The 15,875-nt window shown below is 28.9% G+C and overlaps 1 protein-coding gene across 1 annotated transcript in view; it reads right to left on the bottom strand.

Annotated features, from left to right (window-relative positions):
- The window catches only part of LOC112590841 (lachesin-like), a 201,373-nt gene that overhangs the window by 54,062 nt on the left and 131,436 nt on the right, over nucleotides 1-15,875 (bottom strand). The window contains exon 5 of the mRNA XM_025334418.1: nucleotides 721-849. Within this exon, the coding sequence (XP_025190203.1) occupies nucleotides 721-849 (129 nt within the window). The remainder of the gene's footprint in view (nucleotides 1-720; nucleotides 850-15,875) is intronic.

The raw sequence follows: 15,875 nt of genomic DNA, 5'->3' as shown, positions 1-15,875 counted from the left end.
GGTACAATACACTTTGGACCGCAATACTATTATTGGGATCTATTTTTTCTACATACCCGATTTTTCGTGCTCTATTCGCGTTCCTTTTTTTTTTATTACACTGCGGTTTACCGTCTACAATAACGATAACATTAGACCACTTTTCGATTTAATCCGCTCGTACCCGACCCACCGACCAATTATGTTCACTAGTTTCTTTACCTACGTGCTTTTATCGACGTTTATACCATGACATTATGTGTTTGTTTCATTCCATACACATACACACATACACAAACACAAATCAAATTAATATTTAATTTATTATCCATCATCTAACCGCTGTCGAAAATATAATTATATACGATTATATAATAATCTAGACATTGTGCGACGTGACGAAATCGAACAAAATGGGATCATTTAAATTTAGTCTGATGAATACATATATAATATATCTATTATATGTATTTGGTTCTATGGCAAACGTTTTATAGGAAATTGCAACGAAAGCTTTGACATTTGTTTTGTACGGTAGAATTAATAATAATAATAATCATAACACCATTTCAGTTGCAAGTTCGAATTTTTGACATATTGAATTATTTTGAGCAAGTATTGATTGATGATACAAATCTTACAGATAATAGGTAAAACAGAGATTGTACTGAGTTGACTTAATATATAATTGTTATTGATATGATTATTTGTGTTAGAGACTCAATATTATATAATACTCACAGTAAACGCTCAACGTTATCCTTTTGCTGACTGCAGGTGGTATACCGTTGCTGGCTATGCAGAAGTAAACACCGGTTTGCCTTCTGTCAAGCCGCCAAAGTTTTAGATCATTACCGACATATGAAGTGTCTGCCAACAAAAAAACAGAAATAACAGTAATAATAATGGCAATAATAATAATGATAATAATAATAATAATAATAATAGCGATGGAAATAATAATAATAATAATAATAATAATGACATCCGTTAACTACCAAATATTAGTGGTATAGTGTGCTACCCCATACATACCACCACTATTGAAAAGTATACTTTTCCTCTCTTGTGATACTATGACTATCTCTTTACTGTCTTTCCGCGCTTGGATGACGGACGTTTTACCGACCTGTCGACAACCTTTGTGCTCCGGGCGATGTTTTTATGCACAAAATCTTTTAGGAACCATTTGCGCAAGAGGAAAAGAGTCGACGGGGTTTCCCTTTTTATTTTTGCTTTTTGGTTTTGACATATTCAAGTACATGTTGGTATTTTATACACCGCAAGGCTAGGGGTCAAAGATAGCCACAAAATTCAGACTCTGTGGTAAAAAATAACAAAAAATAATTTCCGCCGAAAGCCTTTTAGAAAAACATGGAACTTTAATTAACGTTTAAACTTTAAATTTTTCTATAATGTATAACACAAACTGTGATAGTATGTGATAATATTTTTTGATTTACTTTAATTAATATCGACGTGAACCGATGAAATTTATAAGAAATATATTTTTCTTACACTGGAATATTTTATAATACCCATTTCACTACTGTTTTAGTATTAGTAAAACACAGAATTTAATAATGGAACAGAATTGATTGTAGACTACATACAGATAGTGGATATAAAAAATGAAAAACAATTTGAGTATAAATACCTACATAGTATAGAAATGATGATCGCTAATTCACTAGTATTTGGTTAAATAAAAATAAAAATATATTATACATAGGTTAGAGTTAGCGTATTAATGTGAACAGTATAGTTTACACTGAGTTATGTATGTTTCAAATTTAAATATTGTTATTGAAAAAATTAAAAATATACTTTCATTTTTATTAATTAAAAATGTCCTGATTGATTTTTCAGATTTTATCGGTGGTTGTATCTAGGTATGTACACATTTTGTAAATAATAAAAATATTTTTTCTAGATAAATACCTAAGTTATCATATTAAAATAGTAATATTAAAATCTTAACGGTAAAAAATCGAAACAAATTAATTATTCTCATTGATCACTTATCGTTAATATTCGAAATCTGGTTTCTCCAAAGAAGAAAGAAATTACAATATTAATAAAACTATTTGTCAATAATGTAGTTTGTTATCAGAGTGGAGTGTCCCGAGTCTTTCAATGCAAATTATTTTTTGTCACAGTCGTGTCGTTTTTTCAGTCATGATTTTTTACGTGTGTACAATTTAGTATAACTATATAAGACGTATTTTATATTAAATAATATATTAAAAGTAACTTTAAAAATTGGAAAAATTAAGTTATGGATGTATTCTTATTTTGTCACTCAATTTTCTTGGGATTCACTAAATTGAAAACATGGAAACCTACATCGCTGTGTGTAATTTATATTTAAAAAAATCATTTGAAGATTGAATATATGATTAAAGAGTCAATTCATCAAAAATATTTATTTTGTCGTATATATATATATATATATATATTAATAGATTATGGTACTAATTATTTTAGGTAGTAGGTACTTATTTAGACACTAATAATATATTATATGAAAGATTAGTATTTAAACAAATTATTCTAACACTAATTCAACAATAAACACGGAATTAAATTTACTAATAGTACTTTGGTATAATAACGATTGTGACGGTTAACAATTAGAAGTACTAATTTTGTAAACCTCGTATACATTAACTAATTTTGTGAGTGATGAGAGCTATTGTTGGTGTTTGTTTTTGAACGCGCGTTCAATTATTATTTTAAGGGGTTATTTACCATTTCTATTGTAATGTTAAATAATTCTTTTATTTGAATGTTGTAATAAATTTAATTCAAATTGAATTAATGTTATCATTTTCAAATAAAATAAAATTTAAAAAAAATTGTTCGAGTTGCGCATTTTTTAAATTGCGATAGTGGAGTGATATTATCGAAACCTTAGTTGAATATATGGTGTAAAAATAAAATTGAAAATTCTAAATGACAGTTTATTGTTTAAATGGATTATTTAATTTCGGTATTTTTTGTTTTAGAATTGCCCTTATTATACGAGCAATCTAAGTTAAAAAAATCATTAAAACATAGATGGTTGTTTTTATTTTTTAAATTGACAATCGATTCTGTGCAATTATATTATTTAAATTTTTCAAGGCGAGAAAAAGCTCTATAGTTTTGTTTTATAAGAAAAATGAAAGCAATAAGTTTCTGTTTGACTTGTACCTTTGTTCTAGACGTTTTAATTACGAAATTTGCGAAGTGTATGTCAGAGATGCTAATGTACATTACACAATATTTTTTATTTATATCATTTAACAATAAATTTAAATTTGCATATGAAATAATTATTCAGCCAAAAAAGCTAATTCAACATATAATAAATTGCCATTTAAGAATATCAATAATTCTTTATTTATTGGAAACAAGTGGATAGATAATTTCTAGTATATAAACGTCTACCAAAACTTGATATAGATATATAATTTTTATAATTATGATTTACAGTAAATATTTCTTGTCTGAATTTTTTTTAAACTATTTTTACCATGAATTTAAAGCTTAAGCCGGTGATGAAACGTGCATTTAATTGTGTTTTGTTAAACGACTTCATATTTAACAGTGGTATAAACTAAAATTGATTTTTTTTTCATGAAAACCAACAATAGTGTATAATACAATAATTGTGATGCTGAAGACCATAATTTCTTCCGTTTTTTTAAAAAAAAAATGCGTTAATTCAGAACGCACGGGAAAAGCGCACTTGCAATAAGTTTTCCGCCTATACAGAGCATTACAATTAAAGTCTCGATGGTAGTTGCGTAGGTAGGCACGCTACTCAAAGCAACTTAAACGTACATAAAAATGTCCAAAGTTAACTTTTAAACGTAGTTTTATGGAGCTGCGCGCGAAGGTGAAATTTTAATATACTCATATGGTTGAGAGTTTTTAGACCCGAAAGACATCAGGCGTTGTTATCTATCACGCACTTACCGTCGGCTCCTTGGTATATAAAACCACGCGAGCGGAAACCGTATATACGAGTAGATTTAGAAACTTTTACAAAGGGCCACAATAACAGTTTCGCACTGCTTCCTCTGTGTTTGCTCGAAAAACCACTCATCGGTTGTAAACTAATATCGCGCACGCGCGCGTACCTCATATAATGTACTCGGCAGTCTGCTTTTTGTATAAACATTATACACATAGACATCTAGTAAAAACGGGTATTGGCCATAAGATAACCACGCTCGGCATATTATATCGCAATACGCCGATAATAAATAGTGGGCAGCCGTTTTTCGTTAGTGATAACGCAAAGCGATGATCAACCAATTGACAATTATTACGTGATAATCAAAAGTCATGAAAAATATTATAATTTTTGATACTTTAGATAAGACAAACTAGTGTATTTTTAAACGCGTTAAAAAATATTTACAAATTTTGGGTGGTTTTTTAACGATATCCCAAAAGTTTGGTGAAAAAATCAAAAAAACAATTTTATATTGATTGAAGACTTTTGCATTAAAAAACTCGCGTAAAAATAAATATCAGCTCTCTAAAATATGTTAATATTATCGATATAGATTAATACATAAAATATATACTAAATATATAATAAAATATATACATAGAAAATATTTTTGAATTTGAAAACACGGTCTTAAAGTATATTTAAAAATTAGAATTAGATAAATTTATTATTCTTTAAGAAAAAGCGGATGGCATGCTTAATGAATCGTAAACCTTCATCGATGAATCTTAAATAGTATAAATACTATTATATTATTGCAGTTATAGTTGCTTTATTGATAATAATAGCGGAGTATTAACTTTCCCCACTGAGCTACACCACTGACGAGTCAGAAACGTTAAAACAACTTTAACCTGAAGTAATATCGGTCTTATGCACGAATGTGCGCAAAAGTACAAGTAAAAAATCCATACATCAGATAATTTGAGGCGGCGAGGGGTCGGTTGCTATAATTGTAGATGTATTGTCGTATCGAAAATATTGTTTTAAGGGAACCGGTGCCTCCGGGATAAAATCCTACAATGGTATTAAACAAGAATTTCATAGAAAAGTTTTCGCATTTATTTTGTCGTGTTTATTGACGTCGCGCTTGGTTCGGTGATTTGTATGATTTTGAAAAAGAAAACTAACAAAGCGCGTTTAAGTGGTCGAAATGTATTCCAATATCCCCGCCACCACCGTCGTGCGCGGTTTGGGATTTGCTTGAATTTTTGATTTGTTTCGTTTCGCTAAGGTAGTATAATACGTAATAAAGAAAGCAAACGTTGCCCGTCTGTAAAGTCTCATTTCACGATAACTACTTATAAAATATTTCATACAAGTTTCCTATTGTGTACTGCTAAAACATTAAATAAAAGTTACAAATAGCGTACGTAATTTAAATGAATCTCTAGAATCGCCGAGAAATGCGCAAAGTAAAAAGTTTAATACTATAATTATTGCGGCGTTGAGTTCTGATGTTTACCGCATGTTAGTTTGTGTGTACTTACTCAAAATGTAATTGTAGACTTCGAGGACTTAGCGCGTAACAGGTAACGGGATGACAATGAGCCTGGGGTGTAAATTCACTTTAGAAGTGCAATATAATTTCTATTTTTTGGTTTTGTTTTGTCGTTTTTAATCGTGTTGAACCCATTTTATTCATTTCTCGGTAGAGTTTAAGGTCAGCGTCTGTCTTGTACGTAACAAACGTACACGGAAGTCCAATAATAGCCGATTTTCGTAGTAGTGCGTGTGTGCTCTCCATAACTGTTTTTTCTTGTAGTTGTCCTTCACTAATCGCCAATTATTATTTTTATTTTTTACTTTTACTAAATAATTATTTTTAATTTGTACTATTCGTTAAATTTAATTTAATTAAATGTGACGTAAAATATGACATAATCATTAATCGCGTAAGGAAAATTCTAATTAAAAATGGAATTGATAAAATTAAATAGCTTGGTGAAAATTCTGAAAATGTTTTTTTTATCTATGATATTGTTGCAACACCATAATATGAATTTGAAAAAAAAAATTAGGGAGGATCGGGAAATAGTGCACTTTGGAAATAAGTGCTGTACTGAAAGTAGTGTGAACTATATTTATTTAAAATATCTCCAGGAAAAACTTAAGTTACACTAAAATATAAATTATTATTGTACAATAGTGCGCTACGAATTGTATTTTAAATTTTTTTTAAAAATGGAAATATGTAATATTTATTTTATTGAAATTAAAATAATGGGATATACAATTATTCGGTGTTTTTAATTTCAGTCATCAATATTTTATATTCGTATATTTCAGAATAAATAATTTTTGAATTGTGGTTCATCATTTCAGTTTTATAATATTCGAGTAAGTATATTAGTTAATTGCAATAATACATTTTTAAATATTAAAAAAAAATAAATGGTTGTCGGAAACAACTAATTTTATTTATTTTTTTTATACATTATCTGCGATGGATTAATTTTCTTGTAATTAACGATCAAAATCAACATCTTTCATAAAAGTCAAACAAAAAACATAATTAAGCTTCGATAAACTCAAACAAAAACTTTAATTTGGGATGGGCAGTACTTAAAATAAAGTATTCCAAATACATTTTGTATTTTGTAGTTCAAATAGATTTTAACCAAATAGATTTTTAAATAAAATTCATTTTCGTGTTATTATAGGTATTGCTATAATGTTGTACACATGTACATATTGTACATATCATAATATTAATTTTAAAACGTAACTAACTTAATTATATTATGTATTATGTGTTAGGTAGTTGGTCGCATTATTGAACATATAAATAATATATTAGAATATGTAGCTTATAATCATCCAATTTGTAAATTTGTGTACATAACATTCGTTTTATGTTTTTAGTCAATTCTTCGTAAAATGAATGCCATTTTAAAAATAACTAAACCTTTTGAAATATATATTTCAAATAGAAGAATTTCATAACATATTTAATCAGGATTAATATTTATTTTGAGAATTTGGTTATTTGTTACTGATGTGTATGGCTTATAAAAAAATGATTTTTTTAAATTTATTTAAAAACATATACGTCGACCAATCAAAATTAAAGTTATTTATATTAAAAATTATGGAATTTAAAATGAGATATGGTTTGTAATAAACTAACCTCGTTGATAATATAGGTAAAACGTAACTATGAAATATGCACTAAAAATTTCAAAACATGTGAAATCGTGCAAAATAAACTTAGCAAGGTAATAAAATAAAGTTACTGCAATTATGTTTATGGGTTAAATGGTAGTGTTGAAAGATAATAAATAGTATGCGTACAATATTAAAATAAATATGAATAAAATATATAATATATATATACGTAGTCTTGAAAAAATAAATAGATAAGCTTTGTAGAAAGAACATTTCTTTTTGAAGAAGAAGAATATATGTAAAATAAACTTTTTATATTAAATTGTCATGTTTAAACAATATATTATAGGTATTATACTCAGTAAAAGCCATAATGCAATAAAAACATGTTAAAAATTTTGTATTTAGGACAGTTGTCACGAATCAAATTTTTGCCTCACTATAAATTCAATTCAGAAATTCATCTATGTGGAAAATCACAAAATGTACAGACCTGATAATTATATTTAAAAAAAAAAAATCACGAAAAATAAACTGTAGGTAAAAATATTTTATTGAATATAAAGTTTTTGCTATTGTCAGTGGTTATGCGATCATATTATTATACAGTTTACGGCGTATACATAATATTATGTGTGTATTATTATACTCAAATACTGAGTTAGTATACTGCGAGGACAACAGTGACGATCAATGTGGTATTGTGCTGCACCTAAATGTTTTTCAATGGTTAATGGAAATCCAGACACAGTTTTGTCATGAGAATTTTTTGCTGACAAAGACATAATGCAAGAATTTACATCATGATTTGTTGTCAAAATGTATCGCTTGAACAGGAGGGTTTTGGAATCGGGTAAAAAGACACAAGTAAATTGTGAGCGTAATCATTTAATTTCGAGGACATATTATTATGGATTAACAAACAGTATCGTGTTTTTAAAAATACATAACGTAGTTTAAAGTTATTCTAATACATTATAATACTATATATCAATAACTCAACGTAAACCTTGTGAAAATGAAAAAAAAAACGATAATCATACCATTTTTAATATTGCTGTGAAGACGTCGAGCCCGTCGTGGACTTTAACGTTTTTAATGGGACACTGATAAAGTTATTTCATTTTTACGTCATGAGTATATAACACTTAAAAAAAAAAAAAAAAACCATTATTATTCATCGGTAAGGATTGATTTGTTTTGATCAACTGAAATGTTTGCTTTGACATAATAATTTACTCTAGAAAACGTTAACAAGCTGTCAAATAGAAAAAATCATTTTTTGTCGACCGATTGCAATATTTTTCGAAAAGGGATAATTGGACAACAACGTTAGATGTAGGTACTTAAATATTTTATTGGCATGGTTTTATGAATATTTTATATTTCTTAATTGTAACTGTTAAAATTAGGCAATATACCTGGTATACAATGTATAACGTACTATACATTTTATAATAGAAAGAGGTGATTTGACATCATGAATTTATCTACATTAATTATATTCAAAACAAATATTGTAATTACTAATACGATAAATAAAAGTTAATGGATGCATCACGTATAAAATAATCACATTCAATACAACATAATTATTACGATCAATTATTAAAAAATAATAATAATAAATATTTTTATTCAACAGTTATTTCAGTGTAACTTAATATATATATATGTGTACAATGGTAGTTATCTATACAGTATTTTTATTTATTTTTTAAGCATAGTATTTAAATGTAACTTACTGATAAAAATGTCATTAAACTATGTTCGTACATCAATTTATTTTTAGTGTTATTAAATATAATTCATGTTTTTGCATATAGATGAGTGATGAGTAAATATTCAGGAAAAGTTGTATAAACTTTATCCAGAAATATGAAGAAATTATGAGCATTGTTTACGAAACTATTGTACATACTGCTGTGTAGCTTCCAAACTGATATTATAAACTTGAATAATTGACTTCAAAAAATTCAAGAATATGGTACTATTTTTTCACTTTGTAACTATATACAACGAATTTATATTTATACAAGAACGATAATTAATACTGAGAGATTTAAAAAATATAAAGTTTATGCCAAAGAAATTTCATGATTTTGATTTGAATATGTCTGTACTGGTTAATAAGTCAGTAATAACAAATAGTTTTCTATTTACTTTAGATCTAAAATTATATTATGTAAGTTATTTAAAAAAGTTGTCCTCTTACCGAAAAAAAAAAAGTAATAGGAATGAATTCTATAATCCCTTAAGTTTAAATTTAATATTAATAAAATTTCTGAATATTTTTACAGGAGTATATTTTATAAATAATAAATTACATAATATATTTTAGAATATACTAAAATATATTCTAAAATCAATAGTAATATTAACGATTTGATTATGTTGACATTAAAGACGCATTATGGCTATTGTGATTATAGTTACATTATATTACACTTTTAAATCATCCGTTTCTGTTATTTATTTCTATATTGTATGATATTAGTAAATGCAATGAGTGAAATTATACTTAATGTTAAAAATATATTCTCAATTAATTATTGAGAATGAAAAATTCTATAAAGTTGGTAATTTATATGACTCTTCACTACAAATTTATTATAATGATATTAGAAACTAATTCGGCGTTTCTCCATTGACTTAAATATTTTCAGATTAAAATGACTTTTTCAAATATTTTAAGGATATTGTAAATAAAGATGCCCTGATGTCAAAATGGCATGGTCAAGATTCAAGATTATCTAATTATGTTCTAGTAAATAAAAAAGTAATACTAATGTGTATGCTGTATATTTATATTTTCTATCGTAGAGCATTCATTATCTATAAATAAATAATACATTGTTTTTCCTTAATATTATTTTCTTGTTTGTATAGGTAATATTTTGTTTGTTTTTAATATTACGATGAGTATTAAGTTTAATATATTTAATAAAATAAAACAAATTTAATGTAAATAAAATTATTTTAGTATAAATTAACGATAAAATATAATAAGATCTGAAACGGTCTTGAACAATAGTTTATTTCGTATCTATTCAATGCTAAATTATTACTTTATAACTTTATTACATTTTTTATAAAATGATACAAAACAATTTGACTAGTGTTAAATTTGTTGCTTACATTATGGTCATGGTATAAATATTATTAATAGCCGAAAATGTTAATGCATATAATATTAACAAATTCCAAATTAATATTGTGAATAATATCCGAAGAAATTCGATGAAACAGTAAAAAATGATAATATTTTTATAAAGACATTTTAGTAAACTTTTTATACTCGATATGTATGAATTTTGACAATTTTCCTGTTCAAAATAATCAACTCAGGATTGTTCTCATTATTTATAATTGTTTTAAAATTATATTTTACATTATGTGATCTCTGATTATTTTACTCTGAATTTTCGTATTTCATTTATAAAATACCGACAAACAATAATTTGAAGGATAAACGTGTTATTTTTTTTTTTTTGTAATTACATCTCAAGACGTTACTAGAATACATCACATTCCGTGTGTATAAACTCGCGGTGATTAACCGAACAGATGTTTAATGCGGTTAGTGTAATGCAAAACAAACAAGAAAAAAAAATAACTACGAGAACTAAAATGACATAGCTAATTACAACGTTTTACGGCGGTGAAACAATTGTTAAATGGGAGACGGGTAACAGTCGGGTGAATAATACGTTAGAAAATATAAGGGAAATGTTCCTGACAAAAGTTTTAAACATCATAAATAACAGTTAAGTATAAAAGTTTACTAGGTAATATTATGTTCTGGCATAAAACCACCTCTAATAATAAAAAAAAAAATACTCCAGCAAGTGGGTCACCGTGTGTGTATGGTTGCTACGCGGGCGGGTTGGTCAGTTGGAGTGGTTCGATATTAAAAAGAAATGCATAAAAGTAACGAACTGTCGTTATCAAAAGTTAATTCTTAATGAAATAGGGCTTAAATACTATACACGCATGTTCACGAATTTAGGAATTTATTATTTTATATTGGTGTGTAATTAACATTAAAATTTTACAACGTTAAGCCATGTAATTATATTATGCATTATTAATGACTTTTTATTACAAATTATTCGATCATTATCATACTACGTCTATTGAGATAATAACTATGTTTTGACCATTAATACTAGTGAAAAAAAAATCTGTTTGTATAGAGGTAATTTGTACAAAATTAAAAATTAGTAAACAACGTAATTTTTATGCATAGTCGTTATCACTTATGACGCTTTTGCATATATTTTTTTTTTTTTTTTTTTGTGTACTGTAATAAATTCTATTTATACATTCCTAGAATTTTACATGAATTTATATTATGTGCTTTAATTTGTTTTTTATTTAAGTATACTATGATTGTTTTATTAAAAGAATATTATCTAAGAGAAATGTTAAATCAAAAATAGCAATAAAAAAATATTTAATAAAAACTAATGAAAACCAGGTGATGTAGTATAAACATCAAAAATTAAAATAATATGAAAACCCTGAAATGTTTATTGTTTGTCTCCGTAAAATCTTGTTTTGGATAAAACTATGCTATGTATAATATGTGTAGTATAAATAAATATATTTGATATATATATTATTTGCAATGCAACAGAGAGCACTTATTAAATTGTCACATATTTCTTTTATTTAAATCGATATTTGTAGAAAGATTATCACAGAGAAGAGAATGACAAATCAACACACATGGTGATCGAGTAAAAAATTAGTCTACTCATTTTAATTTACTTGTTTAAAGAAATATTATACCACGACAGCTTCTGGTCGGATCGTTAGTTGGGTGGATATGATCTTTTGTGAATCGATCGAGTAGGAATCTTGTAGTGTTCAATATAATTATTGTATGTGTATAGTGTTTATTATGTGTTTGTACGATCATTTGGAAAAAAACGTTTTGTATAAATCATCGACGGTTATAGGTAATTTGTTTTAAGAAAATAGCCTTGTATATTTACATCAAAGCGTATTTGTGTTCAAAATATTACCTAGGTATTTATATACTTTTTTATTCATCCTTCCTAATGAGAAATAATATCGTAGTGAAGTATTAAAAGACTATTAGTTGTTTAGCAGTAGTTGCCAGTAGAGTGATTTTTTAAAAAAAAGGAAAATTTAAGCATTTATTCGATGTATGATATTTTGTGCGACTCGAAAGTTCAGATTTATTATAATTTATATTTACATTCTAGCAAAATATATTGCTAATTACAATATGGTCTAGTATTTATGTCTACTTGGTATTGCAATATTAATGATGGATTTAATTAAACATTATATTAAATACTAGCCGTTTATACCTATAATTATTGCACGTTTTCACTGACATTTATTAGGTACAAGGCAGATAAAAGATAGTAAATAACCCAACCTAAGTAGATATATCTATTGTTTATAGCTTCTCATTGCATATTCAGTTCTTGTCTAGAACCGAAAATGGAGGGGCCCGATGTTCTGATTTCCGGTTTGTAGTCGTGTTTTCCCCAACTTCCATGGATCATAAACTGTATACAACACAACTTTTCCATGCTTTTCGAAAACATGCGCGTGTTTTTCTAGTGTCGTCCATTGAAAATAATTTAAAATCAAATATCACGGTCGCCGATACTCGTTGCGTAAAAAGTAAATGTTTTGTTTTTTTTTCTAGACTGTCTGTCAATTATTAAAACGAAGACAATTCCATCTTGAAATCAACAAATTTCTGGGATTGAGTGCGTAATACCATGGTTGTACGTTTACGCTTCCCGTGGAAATGCGCTCGTTCGTCATGCGAAGGTATTAATCACGTTTTACGCATAAATAATAATTTTAAAGTGTTAAATAATACGCACGTGCGTCTGATGCTCAATACACGCTGCAGAGATACATACAACGGGACGTTGTGTATGCGTTTCGTTCGCGTTATCGAAAGAACTTTTTTCTATCCACCAGTCGACAGCCCTGCAGTATTTCGCGAGCATGACTAAATCGCTTTAATAATAATAATAAATTATTAAGATATACACTCATCTGTAAGTGTAACGGCGATAATACAGCGTGAGGCATAAGATATGCATCGATTTTGAGGGGCTGTAGAATAAAAACTATCGAACTTACAGAAATAAGATATCTAGTTTTTACATTAAGTTTTAAAGATAAAATCTCTAAAATGGCAGCTGTTAACAGCGACGCACCCTGTAAGTGATTCCGGTAGTTTTCAACCGCTTGTCGGCACATTCTGATGAGTATAACCGTAACTTCCTCCTCGATTCTCTCTTTAAATTTTTCTAAGGCGTGAGAGCGATGTTTGAACACTTTATTCTTTAGATATATCTAAAGAAAAAAAAATCACAAATGCCCAAATCTGGTGAGCACGCAGGCTTTTCCACGTCATATCTCAAAGAGATCAGGCGCTCTACGAAAATATATCTTAGTTTCTATGCCATTGAAATTATAATAGAGAAACTGAATGTAAAAAACTAGATACACTAATGAATTACAAAATATACACTTCATTTCTGTAAGTTCAATAGTTTTTATTCTATAACCCTTCAAAATCGATGTATATATTATGCTCCACTCTATGTTATGACGTATGGATTGCGGTATTTATGATGACGAGTATAAATACTGATATAAGAACAATTGTGAAAAGAAATGCCATTGAACTTTTTTTCGGGTCATAAAATATGTATTTAAGAATAGCAACTTTAACTTGACAACGCGTTGAAATATTAAATAGGCGGAGAACCACGTTGATTTTTTTTTTAAACAAAAACCTAGACCGGTGATATAACTATTTATTTTTTATTTTTATTTTTCTGCGGTCTGCGTGAAAGATTTCGAGGAATCAATATTCGTGAATGTGTGTAATGTGTGTATGCTTGCGCGTGTGTGTCGCACGGGGGTAGGATTGATGGAAGAGTTCCATCACAATACTGTGGTAATAATGTTACGTTGCGCACGTGGTCACCGCGACCGACGACTACAACAAGTGAAAAATACTAGTTCACGACCTCGCGGGAACGGTAACGAAATATACATATTATATTAAATAAAAAAATATATTGTACACGAAGACGGAAAACGGATTACGTGTTATGCTACTCCGTATTTGGCGAGCGATTTTTTTTCTTCACTTGTTCAGTCCCTTCGTCCTTAGTCACCGACGAAAGTTCGGCGAATACTTGGTACGCGGCGGAGACCGACGATTACGGTCGCAAAAGCGAATTGCGCGGATCGATGGTAGCGGTGCGGAAAAAAAATAATAGAGGATAAAAATAATAATAATATACAACTCCGGGGAAATCTGACGACCAGGCCAACGGCAGTGGTTCCGTGTGGGAATTTCACGAAATGTATAAACACACATGAGATTTGACATTCGGCGTACGCACGTGTAGTAGTGCCGAAATTCTGACGCGTGTGCACACGTATTAACGCCATCGCACCAACCTCCGAATGTTTGCATACCCACCCGGCACGTTTTTGGGGTTTCTGTTTGCGAATCGGGTTTATTCGTTTCGTTGACAGGTATGGCCGCTGATCGTATTATGCATATTATATTATGTCGCGCACAAAACTCCTGACAACCGTGTTGAATAGAAATCACAGCGAGTGCGGTCTCGACCGCGGACAGATCTGTCCAGAGGCGGCCTTTTGAACCCGTCAGATTCGTCGTTAGTCTCTCAAATCAAAAATAATTATTGACATATTATTTAATAGTACCGTCGTCTTGCGCCCAGTAAGCTCTGTGTAACCCGTGTAGTCAAATACCTTTTTAACACTCACATTAAACACTGTTCAACTAGTGCGAGTATCATCGTCAGGACTACTCAGGACATTTAACAGTTATCAGGATGTGTTCGCCGCGAAAAACGGTCCATGTATCGATTATCCAACAATCGGTAGGACTGATTTTATTAGTACTAGACTAGAATTGCACGACCATTACACTATTATTACGTCATAATATATCCGACCGTTATTCCACAATGGTCGATCGTTACGATTTATTTTCCTGAGTGTTACGGCCAAAACGACTTATGTACTCGTAATGCATTTATGTGTGTTCGTGTACATTAACGCACGCGTTGACGTGATATTGTTATTGTTATAACGCGTCAGTCAATTCCGTAGAAGTTTTAATATGTGCGTATTATAAAGCGCAGTCAAATTAATGTTACCACGTCTCGTAAAATGAAAGTGAATATGTTTTGCGGCATATTTAACGAACGTCACTATGAATAATGAAAACTTTTAAAGTTCTCTAAAGAGATGAAAGTGATCTAATTTCTCTGGGTTTTTATTGCTCGAAACAAAGTGTAATTTGACAAACTACCGGGATTAAGTTTTAAGTTTTTAAATCCGTTAAAATGCTAAGAGGTCCCGAATTCAATAGTGGTATATATACGCGCCGTACAGACAGGACGGGTAGACAAATGACGAGATAGGATTACGAGTACGCGTCCTCTTTGTTAATTTCGTTTCGGTGCGCAAGTTATTACTATCGTCATCGTTAACCACCAAAAAACTATAAAAATAGTCCATACCATTCCGTTTTAACAGATTTATTTTTCGGGTTTTTTCAACGCGAGGGTGGTAGTTGTGGTAGTGGTGTATACGTATCGTTGTAACAATTAATTGGATCGTATATATTATGTAAAATGAAAAAAACAAGTTCAAAATTAAAAAAGTTATATCGTTATGAGACGTCGAAGAGAATTACGCATGTCCCCCCATGCACGAACGGGAAAAATCA

Source organism: Melanaphis sacchari, unplaced genomic scaffold, assembly GCF_002803265.2.
Source record: "Melanaphis sacchari strain LSU unplaced genomic scaffold, SCAv2.0 Contig120_pilon_pilon, whole genome shotgun sequence".
In the NCBI taxonomy this organism is placed as follows: Eukaryota; Metazoa; Arthropoda; class Insecta; order Hemiptera; family Aphididae; genus Melanaphis; species Melanaphis sacchari.
Note: the sequence above shows the minus strand (reverse complement) of the source record. Positions and strands in the feature narration are given on the sequence as shown.